We start from the raw sequence: 19,244 nt of genomic DNA on the forward strand, positions 1-19,244 counted from the left end.
CTGTAGGTTTGCTAATTAAATTGACACTTGTGTGGCAAAGCTATCACTTCAAGTTACCTTGCTCAATGAAAGCACTGCTCACCCTGAATTCCTCTCTGGCTCCCTATGCCATCTACTCTGCTTAGTCTCTTACTTGCTTTCCTCTTACATTATGAATACATAAGACTAACTAGATGTTTACGCAAAAGAAGTATCAATAGTTGCATCCAGACTGTACATTCGACACATCTACTACAATACCTTACACTGTAGTTGGCCTCCAGAGCTCACTTTGCTCTACGATTATGCTTTTTTGCAGTAAATGTCAAATAAGTTTCACTGCACATAGCTGGCAGCAGTGTGCTAAACTGAGTGGGTTTGTGGTGACAGACAATTTTACAGAAGCTTCTCTTACGTTTTTTCAGCCGTTGCTATGGGTCGGGTGTATTTCTTTTAGGTCAAGCAGGTAAACTAAATTGCTTAACCTGCAGGTCTAGTGGAATTTAAAAGTATTTGCAAGGCCTGATTCGTCTCGCTAATATTTTCTTCGGCGGTACACAAACATGCTGTATTGATGCTCATTTTATGTTTTGGATGCTAATTACTTCTGGCAGGAGAGTAAACCAAGGATGTGGGCGGAACGGGAGTCCGATAAAGAGAGCTGTGGGAGTGGCTAGCAGAAGGGAGTCTGGGTCTCGCGTGGGGATGATATTCCTCCGTTGCTGGGGTGTAACAACTATACATTCACAAATTATCCGCACAGACTTTGGCAGGGGTGGAAGTGGAGTTAGATAAAGAAAGCTGTGGAGGTGATCAGTTGAAGGGGTGCGGGATCCACATGGGGCAGATGTATCCCAATACAAGAGACTAAGAAACATACACTTAGCTCTCACAAGTTCTCTCCTCAGACCTCATGAAGGCACTCCACTGTACGCTCACACCTTTTTGAACTGCAAAGCTGGGCTGCAGGTCGGCAGCTGAACAACATTCTTCCATTTCACTATGTATTTGGTTTGGCTTGTGAGGGACAGGTTAGGATTTGGACAAAGGACGGTGAACATTACTTTGGGTATTCTGACACAGTATCAATAGCTAGTTTTGTTGAGGCAGGGAACCCCCTCTTAGCGAAACAGATAGTTAAGATTTCCTTCAACCCCCCCGCCGCCGCCTTTTCTTTGAGCGTAAACATTTTTGCCAATCAACATACCACCCTTGTGTCCGTCTTACTCCTAGACCCTCACAGTAAGTGACCATTTGGGAAGAACTTTACTGAAACAGTCGGATGCATGGAGTAGGGATCGGAGCCCTGGACGTTAAGCACGAATCCAAGCCAATTAAACGGAAATGAATCAAGACAGACTCTGGAGACAGACTAATTGATAAAGACCAGCAGCAACTGGATGCACAACGCGATGCCATCCGCAAGCCTTATTAGGGAAGATAACAGGATATGCACACCCTGAGACGAGAGTCACTGACAAGAAATATCAGCACATACGCCTCCGATTCTGCCCCATAACCAAAGAAGATATCTGTATATGCCACAAATGGCCTTGAAAAAACCACCAGCGCGAGACCTCAGGCCATGGAGCTGGCACATCAGGCTGAATTGAGGTCACAAACCTACTCACACACCTGAATGTCTAAGATACAAAGTGCAAATGACATTACATGCTTATGCGATAAGCCTGCAAAGAAAAGAAATTACTGCTGAATACAACACCTGCACCAAGACACGTTCTGATGTGTTTTATTTATGAAGCATGTGAGTAGCGTTTCCAATGGGGCCTCTTTCCCTGCACCCACTGAAGCAGGTCCTGCGCTTTTGGAAGTCTCATGGAAGCTTGTTGTGTGGATCCCTGGCATGTGGGACAGCCCGGAGGGCAGAAAGGGGAGCTTTCAAGTGATGGTCTGCTTTCACTGATCTTTACAAGTACACTCCAAATAGCGGAGCCACAATGTTTTAAATTAAATGCTTTTATGTGCCTTATTTTTATATCGCAAATAGAGAAACAGAGGTCTATATAGGTCAGAGAGAAAAACATAGGTTGCGGCATTCTAACACGCCCTCGGGTAAATGACTAATAATGATCACAGTATAATATGGGGGGAAGGGGAGGCACTTGGATCAGTCCAGATGGCCCACCCGTATTATAGACTGATGAATTCTCTTTATCCCTAAACCCTTTCAGTGCCTGTACTTGGCATTTGTTGCATCCTTCCTGGCCCTTCCTTCTATCCATCGTGTGCTTGACCCTATGATACGTTGTGGAATGCCTTGTTTTTTGTTATTTGGAATTCTATGATACATTTTTGGAAAATGAATACCCAAAAATTATACAGACCTAGAGAAGGTCTAAAAGTCAACTATGATGTATTGGCTTATGAACAGCAAATGTTACTGGTGTCATTTCCTAACTGCAGATTCCATACACACGTTCGAGTGCCCAGAGGTAAGCCAGCCGGGGAACTTAATCGTAAAATTGGAGACGGTATCCCTAATTAGTGCCCGAGTATTCAAAAGAGTACAGTGGCTGATAAGAGGCCTTCTCGAGAGCTTAAACTAATTTTACCAAGCTAAAATCTCAATTTAGCAGAGAGGCTGCCGAATGTATGCCGAATGGTTCCTATATCACGGGTATATTTGGCGACACAGGAGCCATTCCCCGAGCGCTCAGAACTTCGTCTGCACTTGTACAGATGGTGAATGTAGCACAGGTCCGTGGACCTTGAGCTGCAGTGCTCTGACAAAGCCGTGTGCAGGGGAAACATTTAAGTGTAAATTCAGATTTGATATTGTAGTACATAAGTAGATGAGTGCTTTATTCTGACGTGCTTCAATGACGGATGTGAACTTTATAGTCGCTGTCTTCATAGCTAAGGATATGGGGACATACTTGGGATAGGATTACTCGCTAACCTGGTAGCCCCGACATCAGAGTGCAGGATGTGACTGTGTGGGTTAGGTCAATTGAGATGTAACCGTTTGTAACACGCGGGAAGCGCCTCATCAAGACAGGCAGTGTACCAGACAGTGGCAGCAGGGAATTCTGCTAGCTGTAGTGTAGAGCCAGCCAGCATCCAACTCTCCCCCATTTTCAATGTTAGCTCTCAGTGAGGAGGGGGAGGGAGCAACCATCAGTATGGCACTCTAAAATTAGGTAAGAGTAGCCCAGGTGCAGCCCCTCTGGAGCCCCATTCTCCAGGTAGATGTGCAAACAAAACGAGAGGTGGCAGGGGCGCTACTCTGGGTCCCAGTCACAGTATTCTCAAACAGTCCAAAGATGTTCTCCTTCTAGTGTGCTTTCATGCCTCAGCAATCTTCAGGGAGGCTGATTGGATGCAGGGTTCCATGTAATACTGTCCTGGCAAAAATTTCTCCTGACAAAAAAGTCGCAGTTTTTTGTGGAGGCATTATTACATTTAACATGCGGAGGACACCCTTGCAACCCGTCCCCATACATAACGTCGTAATGGCTTTTCCCGGCGACATTATGTGTGGGGACGTTACCTGATACCGAATGCAGGTGGTCAGAGTTGAATCCCGCTGGCGTGTGTGCTCTGTGTTTAGTCTGTGTGTATGGTCAGGTGTAAATTACACTACAAAACGGTAGAATTAATAACCAATTCTCAAAGCTGTGGCACCACTCTAGAATCTGTAAAAATGTTATAGTTTTGTTTGTGGAACTTAATGTTCGTGATCTAATAAAATCAAAAGCTTAACTGCTGCTGTAGTAATTTCCCTAAAGGCACATGGGCACATGCGTACATATATCATCTCTAGGGTGACGCGGTCACACCATCTCCTTCTATATTTGAGTGTGAAGGACATGAGATACCATAGAGAACAGGAAGGTTAATGTTATGCGGCTGTGAATACATTCTCTGATGTTTTGTTTTGTGGCAGGCACCCGTTCTCAGGCCGTGAAGTTCCCATCTCCAACGGATCCGGGTTCGTTGTCTCCCAAGATGGACTCATTGTGACCAACGCCCATGTGGTGGCCAACAAAAGGCGAGTGCGTGTTAAGCTGTCCAATGGGGAGATGTATGATGCTGTGGTGCGTGACGTGGACCAGGTGGCAGATATTGCTACGATAAAAATCAACGCCAAGGTAAGAAAGGGCCCGCCTAGCATTGTTCTCCTCTTAAGCGCCTTGCTTCTTCCCTTTGCCTGGATTATGCTTTATGCATTCCCTCTGCATGGCTGCCCTCTGTTCCCTTTACTGCCTCTTACTCCGTTCTCCACTGTGAGACTGGTCGCTCAATCCCTTACCCTTCTGGTCTCTCTCAAGAAGCACCCCTCTTTCCTCCCCCACCCTTTCCAAAGTTGCTCTGGAATGCCCGTCACTCTGTAATGACCTCTGTGAGGAAGCACCTGCAGATCACGCGAGATATGCAGAATAGTGGGTGTCTATTTTCCATATCGTTGACCTCTTGTGACCCGGTCTGAGAACTGAAAGGAAATCAAAAGGCAGAGAGAAGTAAACAAAGAGCTTGTTTGGCCGGAAGAGGGGAAATGAGAACATAAAAAGTACTTCAGTCTTGCACTTGCAAGTTAATATATTATGTATCTGTGATTATTGAAGATGTATTTAATATCAAACCTCATATGACTCTCACAACCAATACAACTACCAGCACACATCCGAGGCACCGAGTCCTACCCATATGGTTACGACAGGCGGGGCGTCTCGATTCGAACCAATCTCCCACACGCAAATCAATGCACACAGACGCCAGTTCCTCCTGGTTATGAGCTTATCCTATCATCACTAACATACCCTGCCCTCTTACAGAGGCACGCGAGCGCCTGAGACTACCCTCAAGTGGTAGCTGTGCTTGGTATAAAACGCAACACAACAAAACATCTGTTTTGCTGTTTCCAGCTCCTTTCCTAACTAAATGTGAAGCAGCGAGACATCGAGGTGGATTTTGAAATACAATCAATATAATGTGATGCACAATGAAGGAATCAAATGTCTCTTAAGGCAGGCTCGATTTTCTGCAATTGAATTGGCGTATTGCACTCAATAACGAACCGCAAAAATAAGCAGCAGGCTTCTCGCACCATGAAACCTACTCAGTAAGAACACTGACGTATCAACCCTTGGAAGGACACCTACCTCCTCCTACCTTTTACAGGCTTCATTAGAACCCCAACCCCCCAGCGACTTGTCTTACTGGTGTCCAGTTACATGTTCCATTTTGCTGACTTCGTGAGCTCCAATCAAAGGCCTCCCCTCCATAGGGCTGATCTGCTAATCTGGGAATGGATGTCTCTGCGAACCTGAAGCACTTTGTAGTGCTTGGAGACAGTGTGTTCCCTTGATTCCCCAGCAGGACCACCCTCTTTCAGTGTGAATGTTGGCTGGCGCACATGTGACTGATCGTTTGAAAGGAGATGGGCCCTATTGCTGCCTTCTATTATTAAGCCTCAGTTTACCTTTCCCCTTCTTTCTCAACAGCTACCCCTTCCCACGTTGCCGCTGGGGCGTTCGGCGGATGTGCGCCAGGGTGAGTTTGTAGTGGCCATGGGAAGCCCCTTTGCGCTTCAGAACACCATCACGTCTGGGATTGTGAGCTCGACACAGCGTGGGAGCAAGGAGCTGGGACTCTCTGGATGTGACATCCAGTACATTCAGACGGATGCTGCCATCGATGTGAGTGGGCAGCGATGCCCAGCCGAATATTACCTTTTTCTTTTTCCTTCTGTTTGGCGCACTCTGAATTTCTTGTTTGGATGGTTGTCTTCGCAGGCAAATAATGTGGCTGAACATACTGACATACGTGTTTGTTATGTTGGCTTCATTTCACTGTGAGACACGTTGCTCTAGAATACTACTTTTATATGTTAAAAGTTCTTGTACCGCGCTCTGTTGCCACCTGCGTGGTTTCTTGGCGCTCGGGCGAATCTGTAAAGCAAGGGGGGAGAGGGTGGGATAAGTTGGTAGGACCGAGCAGGAGAAAAGAGCAAGAAAGCTCTCGTGCTGTTGGCAGCTACAGTTCTGTTTGCACCATTCGCTGAGTGTAGGTGTTTTTCGGGTGGTAGCCATCATGTGCTGTTGAGCGAGGCAGTGTGATTTGTTTCGTTGTTGTGGTGTAGTGAAGTGCATGCGGTTTGTTGTGCTCTGGAGCTATAGTTGTGTTTGGTTCAGGGTTTTGAGAGGAGTATGTAGAAGGATGAGTTTTAAAAAAAATATATATTTCTTTTTTTATTTTAGTGGAGTTGGTAAGTGGCAGTACCCTAGTCCTCCTTCCTCTGTTTTGACTGCCTGCGGCATATACCTCGTCCCCCATCATACATCCTGGTGGGCTACAATTACCACTGTTGCGTGCAGAGGTGTGGGTCCTGAACAGGGCTGTTCAGTGGAAGCACCAACTCCACCACCGCCCCATCCCTTCCCCCTTGGTACATCCTGGTGTGCAGCAAACGCCACCCCCACCCCCTCGCAGTGACGTGCTCCATGTGCCCGATGGTCCATCAGTTCCTAGTTCGGGACACCTCCTCTTTTCCCTCTTTCATCTAAGGCCCTCTATCTGTGGTCCAATTCAGTGAACCCATCTTGCTCCCCTGTTTCCGGTTTGACCCTCTATGGGGATGGGTACACCTGTGTCTCCCTCCCATTCAGACACCTCTCTACTTCTGTGTGCTCCACTCCGGCCTACTCCCCAGTCCTTTTCAGTTGTATTAATTTCATGGGGTGCGAGTGTTGCATTCGATTCCTTCCCGTTCTGAGTCGAAGAGCCGGGTTTTTAGAAGGTCCCCCATGGTTTGTATGTCTCTGGGGAGGGAGGGCCTATGTTTTGCGGCTAAGTTAGAGAATGCTGATCCACCAAGTTTTTCCTCTCGTATGGTTTAGGTTCTAGGCGGATGTTGTTGCTGGAGAGATCATTGAAAAGCTCCTTGAGTTTTTCATTTTTGTGGGAAGGGCAGAAAGTTAGCACATGCCACTAGCCTTTGGCTAGTAATGATGGACTCCTGGTGAATATACATGGGTGCTGTGTGTATGTGTAGAGATAACGTGACAACTGACATTTTATGGGTGGCTAGTAGCTTGGAACTTTTGTGGGTATTTGTTAAGCTCGTGCCTAGGCTCCATAGGCTGTCGAGTATGGCACATTTAGCCGCCCTGCAGGGATGACCGACACATGCATGCTGTTAGATATAGAAGCACAAGACATTGAGCCGCCCTGCAGGGATGACCGACACATGCATGCTGTTAGATATAGAAGCACAAGACATTGAGCCGCCCTGCAGGGATGACCGACACATGTATGCTGTTAGATATAGAAGCACAAGACATTGAGCCGCCCTGCAGGGATGACCGACACATGTATGCTGTTAGATATAGAAGCACAAGACATTGAGCCGCCCTGCAGGGATGACCGACACATGTATGCTGTTAGATATAGAAGCACAAGACATTGAGCCGCCCTGCAGGGATGACCGACACATGTATGCTGTTAGATATAGAAGCACAAGACATTGAGCCGCCCTGCAGGGATGACCGACACATGTATGCTGTTAGATATAGAAGCACAAGACATTGAGCCGCCCTGCAGGGATGACCGACACATGTATGCTGTTAGATATAGAAACACAAGACATTGAGCCGCCCTGCAGGGATGACCGACACATGTATGCTGTTAGATATAGAAGCACAAGACATTGAGCCGCCCTGCAGGGATGACCGACACATGTATGCTGTTAGATATAGAAGCACAAGACATTGAGCCGCCCTGCAGGGATGACCGACACATGTATGCTGTTAGATATAGAAGCACAAGACATTGAGCCGCCCTGCAGGGATGACCGACACATGTATGCTGTTAGATATAGAAGCACAAGACATTGAGCCGCCCTGCAGGGATGGCCGACACATGTATGCTGTTAGATATAGAAGCACAAGACATTGAGCCGCCCTGCAGGGATGACCGACACATGTATACCATACTGTTAGATATAGAAGCACAAGTAGTGGACAGTCACCAGAATGGGAGAGCTTGCACGGATGCTCGAGGCGCGACGCAAACAATATCATTTTTATTCTTGCATGTATTTAGTCTATAAAGTTTTGCATGGGTGGCACTATTAAGCACTTGATCTTGGGGTGATCAGTGACTCCTTTGCAATGCATTCTTCCTTTCAATATTATTTGAAGATTGAAGCATTTGGCAGATCCTTTGAGTGTGAGGTCTTCTTTCTGTGTCTCTCTCCCTCTCTCTCTCTTTCCCTCTCTTTCTCTGTTTCTCTCTCTCTCTTTCTCTCTCTTTCTTTCTCTCTCTCTCTCTCTTTTTCTCTCTTTCTCTCTTTCTCTCTCTTTCTCTCTAACACTATGCTGGTTTCTGCCGTCAGGAAACTGTAATGTCTCCCTGACCTTTCTATGAAAGGGCAGTTGCACTCAGTGTCTGGGTGGGAGTCTATTGGCAAAACTGTATTTGCCTCCTCAGAAGATGCTGTGTTACTAAAATAATTCTAATGTGGACAAGAGAATGAAACTAATGGTGTATCTCTTTCTTTACAGTTTGGAAATTCGGGTGGTCCCCTCATCAATCTGGTAGGTGTTTTCCCACTGGGAGTGGGCTTGGGCTCTAGTGAAGGGTTCGGAATGTTGCTCCATGGGGAAGCAAGGTCTCATCCCATGCAAACAGTTTGTGGCCCTCAGGGCAAACCGAGAGGCTCCTGCTTATCGGGAGCGCATGGAGACCTAAATTTAGCAGCGGGGGTTGGTTACTGGTGATGGGAGGGGTCACCTCAGAAAATGGGCAGGGCAAACCTTAATGCTCCGCCCCCACTGTTCTACTCCCAAGGTCTAGTTTGGGGACCAACTATCAAATAGTGCATATTAAAGCGCAATATGCAGAGAGGCCATGGAAGCCTTTCTTGAAGAGTAGCAGCTTTAACGTTTTACTCTTTGTTCATGTAGATTTTTCTCCCCAAACGCATTAAAATCTCCAGTTTCAGGAAAGGCTTTCCTGCCCTCTCTGCCTAACAAAATGCAAGTGTGCACATCCATGAGTGCAACTAGGCTAACATGTAAGTGGCGGGGGGGCTAACCCGTCAAATGTTGGGGAGGCGCTAACTTTAGAGACAGTGGGGGAGGGGCAAACATACTTGTGTAGGGGCATCTAACTTCATTACACATTCTAGTGAGACTTTTCTAGTGCAGCTTCAATGTTACTATCAGTTAACTCTCCTTATAACTGAAAGCACCCACTTGAGGACTCCTGTGAGAATGAGCCGTCTCTCCCCATGCACCCCCACTCTTCCACGCACTCCCTGGCATGCAAGTACTAACCCCACATCCCGATTTCAATTGCCCAATGTATTCATCTGAATGCAGGTGCTAACAAGGACATGCTTTACGTAACCAAGGTTTCCACAAAGCACTTCAAGGGACCAGACCACTGGTTCTACTCATTTCATAACATATCCCCAAACCCATGGAAGATGATAGCTGGCATTCAGGAAACTAATCAAAACCCTGCTGTTCACCTGAGCCCTCCTTAGATCACCTGACTGCTGCACTCCACTACCACAAGCTAGTGCGCTCTCCTATACCAATTTCTCCACTTGTAACTAATGCAGCACTGTTTATTAAGCCAACTATCTCTGCGTAACCAAGCCAAATATGTGAATATAAGACAATCTCTGCAACAGCGCCTGCATGCCTGCGGCTGCTCGTGCGCTTTACAAATGCAAATAAATAAATTATCACTGAAGACTCGGGTGCTTTTGACCTGCACCCGCCTGTTGGCACCATCACTCCTGATGCACGTCACAATGCCTTTTTAAAGTCCATACAAAGCTTGCATTCGATTGCAAAAGCACACCTTCTTCGAATAAAAACAGTTTTCAAGTGAGGCAAATTCAGTAGAGTCGGTGCTGCATCCGGTGCCAAGAGTTGTTTATTTGTGTTAAAAGGGCTGTATTCAGAAGGTCTTGTCTCCAGTGAAGGGAAGCATGGCACACACGGATAACTGCAGCTCACAGGTAGAACCATATCTCTATTCTCAAGGGAGTGTGTTGCCTTTGGCTGTGTCTGGGGTGTCAGTTAGCAGAACCTGTGCACTCCTAGCCAGTGGCGCAACACCATTCAGAAGATCGGCTCTAGCCCCCCCTGGCTGAGACCTGCCGGGCTGTGGCCGGACAGAACTGGACACCAAAGTTAAACTACTTTGCTGTTAAGAGGCCCTGCACAGAAGCCCGCCCCTTAGCTCACATTTCGTGGAGCGGATGTCCTGGTGCCCGATTAGCTCACTGACGTTACGTGCCTGCTGCTTATGGGTATGGGAGTGAAGTCCTGCGCTGTGGCGCTGGTGTGCGACCCTCAATTTTTTTGTTTGTCCTGAACTGGTACACTAACCTCTTTCCGTATTGAGTCCTAATCCAAAACTTCACTGAGGGTGTATCTATGTGCAGTTTCTGTCCTGGGTTAAGAACTGTGGCCCTTTACCTGCTTGGGCTCAAGAAGACGGGAGCGATACTATGTTGCAAGTGGCTCATGTGCTCTTCCAAGTAAATGTTAGGCATGATTGTATGCAGTACCCCTTGGGTGCACTACAACAACGCTGACCTCCTGGCAATAGGAACCCGACCTTTGGTATAAGACTGTACTACACAGGTTGCTAGCGTGATTGAGCAGCCAGGCTTATCTCAAGAGGGGTGCTGTGTGCAGTAGGGCAGTTACACAGAGATTCACAGTGACAAGTATTCAAATAAACTCTTAAACACAAGGTTTCTTGAATAAACAATTATTAATTTATCAGTCAGAGTAAGCCTTCTTCAGAAGGGGGCAATATAACAGTAATACTCAAATATACTTCACAAAATACACACTCTTAATATCTCTTAATCATTGAGTACCCTTTTGGGATGGCCCACAGACACTACCTACACCCTCAGGTGACACAATAGCTAGGATGCTGGGGACATTAATATATCACTGTTGTATTTAGAATCATTTAGGAGAAAGTCAAAGGAAAAGGTCATTAGAACATACAAGAGGCCACTAATATTCTTAAGCAGGCAAATACTTTCAGATCCCCCAATAAGAGTCATTCGGTGGAACAGGCTAAGCCAAAGTCGATGGGCAAAGGTCTATATGAGCTGAAGCACTTCTTTGCAGGTAAGTAAGAAAAGTCTTTGAACAATGTTTCAGAAGTCTTTGAAGAAAAAGAAGAATCAATGTATGGCCACCAGCTGTTAGAGTTGTGAGGGGTAGAAGATGCAAGCAGCTCTACAGCAAGAGGTAAGTTCCGTCAGACTTTACAGTACCTTTGTATTGAAGAAAATGTGCAGCAGATGACTTCTGTTCCTTTGCAGCTCTGCAAATCTCACTGTTCCTGGGCCTCAGTCGTGGGGACAAGAGGGAGGACTTCTGGGACTCCTGTGACTCCTGTACTGCAATGGGATGGTCACCGCTTGCAACATCCACTCTTTCCAACACGTGGCACTTCGGTGTTTCAGCTCCCCGTGTCTACCTGTCAGGTTGGTCAGTAATATCCTCTTCTTCCACTGAGGACTCCGTCTCTCCCACCTCCCCTTCCTCCTCACCTCTACTTTTCCACCTGAGTGCCGGATTCTTTCTTCTCTCCTTTTTTTTATGTAGATAGGGGCGGCCGTGGAAGGACACCACATTGTCACCTTATAGGTGGACTGTGGCCAATCCTCTGCGTTAGCCAAATGCGGGGAAAAAGCCAGAGGCGCAAAAAACCCCAATGGATTCTCCACGGAATTCAAGGTTGTTGCTGGGTTCCGGGTTGACTCTGAAGTATATCCACGTGAGGAGTCTGGTGGACAGAGACTGACACCGGGCGATGAAACTGGAGAAAGGTGGCCCAACGTGAGTATTCTGCTGAAACTGTAGACGGCTGCAGAGTGTAGCACCTTGAACACAACGCAGTACTGAAGGATCAGGAAGAAGCAATCCGGGGTCAGGCGCAGGTCTGGTACACACGAGAGGATAACGAAGACAAAGGGTAAGGCAGAGCAATCCAAAGGCAGGCCAGGAGTCGGTACACGGGAAGCCGGGAACAAAAATGCAGAGGGGCAGAAGGCAAAGAGACGGAAAGGAAAGAATACTAAGAAGGAACCAGAGAAAAGAAATGGAAGACGGAAGGAACGGGAAACGGGAGAGAGGGTAGCAAGGAGGATGGGAGGAAGAATACTAAGAAGGAACCAGAGAAAAGAAATGGAAGACGGAAGGAACGGGAAACGGGAGAGAGGGTAGCAAGGAGGATGGGAGGAAAAACAGAGAGAGAGAGAAAACAACAAGGAAGGGAAGGAGGGCGGGCAGAAGTGAAGCTCGAAGCTAGAGAAGGGAGCGCGGGCAACAGCAAGTGGCAGAACCAATGGACGTTGCAAAGCGTCCGAGAGCCGGAAGTGGGGAAAGAAAACAACCGGCATTTGACGCGTAGCAGCAAGAAACTAGACATGCACGCGACGCTGCGAGGAACGTGATGGAAACATCAATGGCGGACAACGTTTCCATCGGTTCCAAACCCGCCATCTTCCCCAAGTCGTGACACTACCGCAAATAGCAACACTGCGGTTCCTGGCTGTTGAGATGGCCTTTCTTTGCTTCTGGGGTCCCGCATTCTATTGAGGGGTTTCATTCTCGGTCAGTCCTGCTTTCTGGGAGTCCGGAGGATCTTCCTGGAGCTCTTAGCCAGCTTAAAAGCAACACACACGATCTGGTATTCCTCTCCCTGGCGTTTTGGTTTCCAGCAGCAACTCCTTGGAAAGTCAACCAGCTCTGAGAGAATGTCCAAGTGGCTTACTTTGGAGTTGATTGGTCCCACCAACTCAATGGGAGAAATCGTCCTTGCAGGGGCTTCTCTGTCGATGCGATCTTGGCATTTTGGCACTGCAGCAGGGCTTCACCGAGCAAACCAACGGTCCAGGAGTTGCAGCAGGCGTTCCCTTTAAGTTCTTCTTTCAAATCCTTTATCCAGTGGTCGATTCCGCCTTCCAAGCCAAAAGCCTTGCCTTTTATTCATTTCTCTCCCATTAATTCCAGCCTAGCTGTCAGTCTTCCAGCAGGGTGGCGTCCTTGCCGGACAGTCAGACGGCTAATCACTCCAGAGTGCATTTGAGTCTCCTAGGAGACTAAGCACAGGGAGTTTCAGACACTTTTCTCAATTCCTGCCCACCCCAGACACCCCAGAGCCAGAGGCGGGCTTCACTCATGAATCCCACCAAAGACAAAGTGAACAATGGGACCAAACCTGAATTGGCGTGTAGAGTAAATCTCAAGAAGGACCTTTCCACAAACAAATGGCAAAAAAAGAACACTGGGGCCATTTTGCCAAAAATGGCATCCTTGGGTGCTTTACTGCAGCTGCGAACGCAGCCCGCGGTAAATGCACACCACAGTACTTAAAAGTAAACCACTGCCACCAGCCACTCAGTGAGGAAAGGGTAACATTAAAAATGTTACATGAGAAGCTAGACAAAGGGGATACCAGGTAACCCCTCCAGCACCCTATGGTAAGATAGTGTGTGCTGGGTCTAGAAAGTTACAATTGTAAGTAAAGTCAATTTCACTTTACTGCTCTGGGAAACAGTAGTTTATCCCAGAGAAGGTATTCAAACCTTTGGGGCCACAATGTAAAAGATGCCATAACCAAAAGAAACACAAAGTTCAGAAATCACATTAAAATACACGAGAGAGTGGGAAAAAAGGGCTCTCGCTCTCTCCAGGTTAAAACAATAAAGTCTTCAAAATCCAGCAAAGTTGCTGGGGGTCTCTAAGGTGGAGGGAATTAGCACATTTCTGAGAATTCTCCGTAACAGTCAATAATAATAATTAGGAAATTAGTATAATTTTTGGATCAGAATTGTTCCTTCCAAATCATTGAAACTGCTGTAGATGAACGTTTTTCTCCACTCGCATTTACATTCCTATATCTGCAAGTATTTGCTCATCTTTACACCGCAAGAGGGATTCTTACAAGAGGGGCTTATTTTCTTTAGAATAAACATGACTTTGGGACGCTATCCCCGCTTGGTCCACCGTGGTAGCTGCTGAACCCAGAGGAATACCCAGGATTGTCCAAAGAGTGGGGCCTTAAGCTAAAGTAGTTCAGGGTGTACAGTGACATTAACATCTGTAAATTCGGTGAAGCAGGCATGCTATCAAGAGAGATGACACAGACAACATAAATTACATTTCAAACAATACATTATTTAAATGTCAGCATGGTGTAAGGCCTAGCCTGCCCTATAACTAAGGTAAGGGTGTTTCCTGCCTAAAGAAAACTAAGGGTGGTCTGTCTGTGAGTGCAGATATAAAAGTCTGTCTGTGTCAGAACCTATTCTTGCCTTCACGTTTAGACATCAACAAGGTGTGGGGTGGTTCTTAACCAAAGAAAATACTGTTAATATGTAAAGTCTCAGCTGTCCTCAGCGTTCTTCTTAGGCTCCCTATCCCAAGTTCCATGTCTCAACAATGTTCTGCCAAGTCTTGATGCTCCCTTCCCCAAGACAGCGTTTCTCCGTTCTTTCAAGTCTTGGTGCTCCCGTCCCCAAGACAGCGTTTCTCCGTTCTTTCAAGTCTTGGTGTCCCATCCCCAAGACAGCGTTTCTCCGTTCTTTCAAGTCTTGATGCTCCCTTCCCCAAGACAGCGTTTCTCCGTTCTTTCAAGTCTTGGTGCTCCCGTCCCCAAGACAGCGTTTCTCCGTTCTTTCAAGTCTTGGTGTCCCATCCCCAAGATTTCACTGTAGTCCGTATACTGATTTCGTTCGCTCAATGTTCAATAGAAGAAAACCCTAGGTCAGCTGGACCCGCCCTCTGGCTTGCTTTACCATCACTTCACAATTCCCTGTGGCTTACTCGCAATGTCTTTTGCTTATCATTTAAGGTTCCCTGTTCTAGGCTCAGTTGTCGGACCACACGGTCCACCCATCACAGGTCACTGAACCATAAGTTCCCCTTAGATCTGTTTGGCCACTCGCATGCTATTCTGCTTCGGCCTTTTGATTTCTCACACTTGTACTGCTTTTTGGTATTGTAACACTCTTGCCTGTCAGTCTGTACCTTGCCACAGATTTAGGATTCTTTCTCAGATTGGTTGTTAGAATACTCAAGTGATTGATTAATATTCCATATGCTTTAGTTCTGCTCACAGGGCTGTCTATACACAGTCTGACATTCAATATGTCGGTCTCCCTTTAAATGTTTGTTCAGTATTCAATATAACGCGGTTTCATTCAAATAGCAATTTCCATTCAGTTTGGTGTTTAATAAAGTTTGTATTTACTTATGTTCGTGGACCGTTACTTGCCTGCAGACCCCTGGGTGCGCACAGGTCCTCTAGTGTCCTCTGACACTCGCTGGTTCTTCGCCTCCCCCCAACGGCGGTTCCTGCTGCTCCATTTCACCTTCTCCGTAGCCAAGAAGACCACCCAGGCTCTGCTTACTTGCCAGGCAGGTCTCTGCACATGCCTACTTCCTTGTTGCTCCACATTGGATGCTAACCACGTCCCTTTTGTTCCCAGCATTTCCCGCAGCTCGAGCTGCACCAGGGCTTGTGTGGGCACGGACGGCTTCCTCCATGCTCATCGGATTGACGGCTCCAGCCTTTCAATTCGAAGGCTCTCGGCCCTGCATCCACCACACAACCTGCTGACTCCAGGTCCTCCGGGATTGTTGCCCGCATTCAGACAAACCATCTACACTTTGGACACGCCCGCTTTCTCGTATTGGCCGGTGTTAACAAGCATTCACTTTGGAGATTTTTGTCACGCCTTACCACAGCACGACAGCGCCGATTCTGCAGGATCGAGTTTTAACTCCTGTGCCAATCTCGGGGTATAATCCCTTTAACAGTGGATTCAATACCTTGGCGCGTCCTGCCTCGTAGTGATTTTCAGCAGCTTTCACCTACATCTCGCCTCTACGCCCGCAACAACTGTTGCTGCCAACGTCTGTTGTTCTCAACTTCACTCCTGCCCTTTCCTCCCTCCCTTCACGTCACACCGTTTTATACACACTTGTAGTCTCTTGGATCTGCAGGTGAAAGTCCATTGACTGACCTTTTCTGGGACATGCCTGACCTTTTAAGATGGTGTTTTAAAGTCCTCTTCTTCATTTCTGTACCCAGGTGGTGGTCATGAGTGGAAATGTGCATTAGTCTTAGCAGCCTCTTCCCCGTCTTAGTATTTGATTGGAATGAATGAGGGGAGGTGGAATAGGGTTGACAATATGAAGGTATGGGGGAGGGTAGGGTATGTCATCTTTAGAAAAGAGGGGCATACCATGTCTCGCCTTTGGGTGGCCTCTCCCCAATCACCGTCCACCCCGGTGATCCTCCCTTGCTTGTCCACCCCCAGGGTCGGAATCCAACAGCGATTGCCTTTCCCTGGCCACCTGGGCAGAGGATCCAATGGGAGAAAATGTGAGTATGTACTCAGGTTTCTCACAATGCCCCCACAGCGCTGGTGAGTGGGCATTTACAGATTTTGGGTGGGTGTTGCCTGCTCCGGCCCTAACCTGTGCCTCTGGGTGAACCATAAACTCTCCCATTGACTTTAAATTGTCATGGTCACACCTTAAACATTGAACTGTAATTCTTGTCAAAAGTTACTCCCTGTAAATCTGCTTTGCCTATTGAACAGCACAAACCACCGCATCTACTAATCTATTGTATGTACCGTCCCTTTTTGAGTGATAGTGCTACACTTTCCCATCAAGCCTGCCTCTTTGATTTCTTTACCATGTTTAGCAGGCTCTGCACATTCAGGTGGGCTTTAGGGGTAACCATGCTCCCTAGTTGTGGGTAGATTTCTCTTATGTCGAACACAGGGGCAGCAATGACTCATTCTAGCTATCAATTTGAATGTATTTGAATTATTGTTCAGGGCTGGTCCTACTCGAAGGGTGTGGGAGGGCTTTAATAGGTTCAAAATTGCACGAGGTGTGAGGTAAAACAAGTTACAAAATGTTTTCCGGATGTTTTAGGTGGATCCTACCAATGTCCTGGTTGGAGAATTGTGTATGCGAGGAACACTTTTCGTACATATGGGATATGAATGTTGTGTCCTGTGCTCCTAATCATGGACCTACTACACAAGTGCCTCCACGAGTACTCACCCCTGCTCTACAGAGCGAGTTATGGATGGTTGAGTGGTCTGTTGCATTAAACCCCTTATCCTATTTTAATTAATTCTGCCACCATTTATCCCAATGTCTTCAGTGCTCTGAATTGACTGTTGCTGTTGGAGAGAATTTCACACAAAAAGGGATTTTACTCCATCTGCGTGTCCCTCTGCACTTTTTACTGGAATCTTGCTTTTTTTATCTGACTTTGCAGAGTGAGTCAGACTTTTTTTTTTTTTTTCTTTTCCTCACTTATTCAGGCTTGTACTCTGTATTTGAGAAACTTGTTATATCTCTTTTGGAGTTATGCTTTCCTCCAACTTTATGGAATCTGTAATTTCTTTTTTAAAGAACAAAATAAGTCATATTTCAGGATAATTAGTTACAATGTAATTAGAACAATGAATAGGTAATCAGCATGGATCGTATAATAAAAACAAAAAAAGATTGCATAAACGATATGAAAAATATCAACAGGATCTTAGAGTGTCAAACAGAACTTTGATACAATATTGTCAAAGGTACCAATAATGCACAGACCGACACAAGACACAGGACACAACACAACACTAACCCACCCCCACCCACTCTTAAAGAATTAAAACATAAGCAACCTAACTCTGGTCAAATATTAAACATAAAATTCATTAACAATACTCCATTGTTCATTATAAGCCTTGGCTCTATGCAATTTACCAAATTCGATCTTCTCAAAACGCGAAAGGAGCTGCACATGTACTAGCCATTCTTCAATGCATGGCATCTGTAATTTCTGATTGCGGCGCACAACACTTTCTGTGCAGTGTTGCTGGGAAGCTTCTGGAGCTTTGTTTGTTATCCGGGCAGGGGGATCTTTTTCATTCATCCTGACCTCTATTTTGTGGATTCAGCACACCCCTCCTTATGTGGAGTGCTGAGGGGACACCATGTATACCTTTTTCAGCGTATCCCGTAACTTTCTAGTTACAGTGGCAACATTTCTGAGGGGCAGTGGATATTTTTCTACCAGCGTTTGTGAACTTGTGATGCAGACTGTCTTCACAGCTGCAACAGGGTACACTATTCCCTTAAAAACAGTGACTGTACTTTATTCTCGCCATCTCTTGACTTGTCCTTTGCGAGGATGACTTCTACCTAGCTGGGTGAGGGTGGTCTCGATGAGTCTTTTGTCGTGCGCGAGTTTCCCTTGGAAAGCCCGCCAAGGCATTTAAAGGACAGGAAGTGGGGGAGGTGTCTCAAACTCCCCTGGTCTTTGTTCTACTGTGTGCATGCCTCCAACCAGTTCCAACCGGGGTGTGGGGGCAGAGGGGCTGGCTATTCTTCTGGACCGCCCATTCCCCGGATTTGCATGAGAGGCTTGTGGTGTGATTGGTGTGCTTAGCCAGGTCATCACCATAAAAGGCGAGGGTCTTGGAACTAAACCTCTGTGTCGACCACTGGACTGAATATCGAAGCAGAACTGCAGCCACGTCCAGTGCCAGCTGAGCGCTGCATCCTGACATCAACTTCTGGATGACTAGGAAGACCTGAAAAGGACTACTTCCTCCCATGGATTGGTGAGATCGAGCAGCCCCAAACTAGTTTTAATTTGATCCATCCCTGGAAGAGCTGCAACCTCTGTGGCCTGCAATCACAAATACCCAGGGTCCTGTGCCATTTTGTAGTGCAACATCTGCTGAAGGTCAGTGTCATCTATAACTTGGTAGGCATCCTTCTGGACCTCCAGTGACTGGATCCCGCTCCAGAAATTCCCCTCAACTGAGACGAGGACCGAGAAAGGGCACAACCTCTACCGCATGATAACCGATCTGCACTCAGAACCTGTGAAAGGCTCTGTCAAATGTGTATTTCAACAATATCACCATTAGAGGGAGCTGTTGCCTTATGTTACTACTCCTCCACGTAAAAGGAGCAAGATCCTTTCCTTTACAAAAAAAGACACCACATAATATATTTACACTCTGAAAACGTCTTCCTTTACGCACATTAGGCCGTGTACATGGGCTTTTCCACTAGTGTTTATATTGATTACAAGTGGGTCAGTGTATCTTTGAACAAGCTTGTATGCTCTGAGTCCTGTGTGCCTACCTACAACCCTCTTCCCACTTAGACTAAGCCTGGCTGCTCAACCATTGCTACCAAACCTTTTGGATAGTTCAGTTC

At 46.7% G+C, this 19,244-nt stretch overlaps 1 protein-coding gene across 1 annotated transcript in view; it reads left to right on the forward strand.

Moving 5' to 3' along the window:
• Window positions 1-19,244, forward strand: part of HTRA2 (HtrA serine peptidase 2) — an 88,905-nt gene that overhangs the window by 16,878 nt on the left and 52,783 nt on the right. The window contains exons 2-4 of the mRNA XM_069632510.1: window positions 3,887-4,091; window positions 5,445-5,639; window positions 8,505-8,537. Of these exons, the coding sequence (XP_069488611.1) occupies window positions 3,887-4,091; window positions 5,445-5,639; window positions 8,505-8,537 (433 nt within the window). The remainder of the gene's footprint in view (window positions 1-3,886; window positions 4,092-5,444; window positions 5,640-8,504; window positions 8,538-19,244) is intronic.

The sequence above is a fragment of the Ambystoma mexicanum genome, chromosome 6q (assembly GCF_040938575.1).
Source record: "Ambystoma mexicanum isolate Mex_15411 chromosome 6q, UKY_AmexF1_1, whole genome shotgun sequence".
NCBI lineage: Eukaryota > Metazoa > Chordata > Amphibia > Caudata > Ambystomatidae > Ambystoma > Ambystoma mexicanum.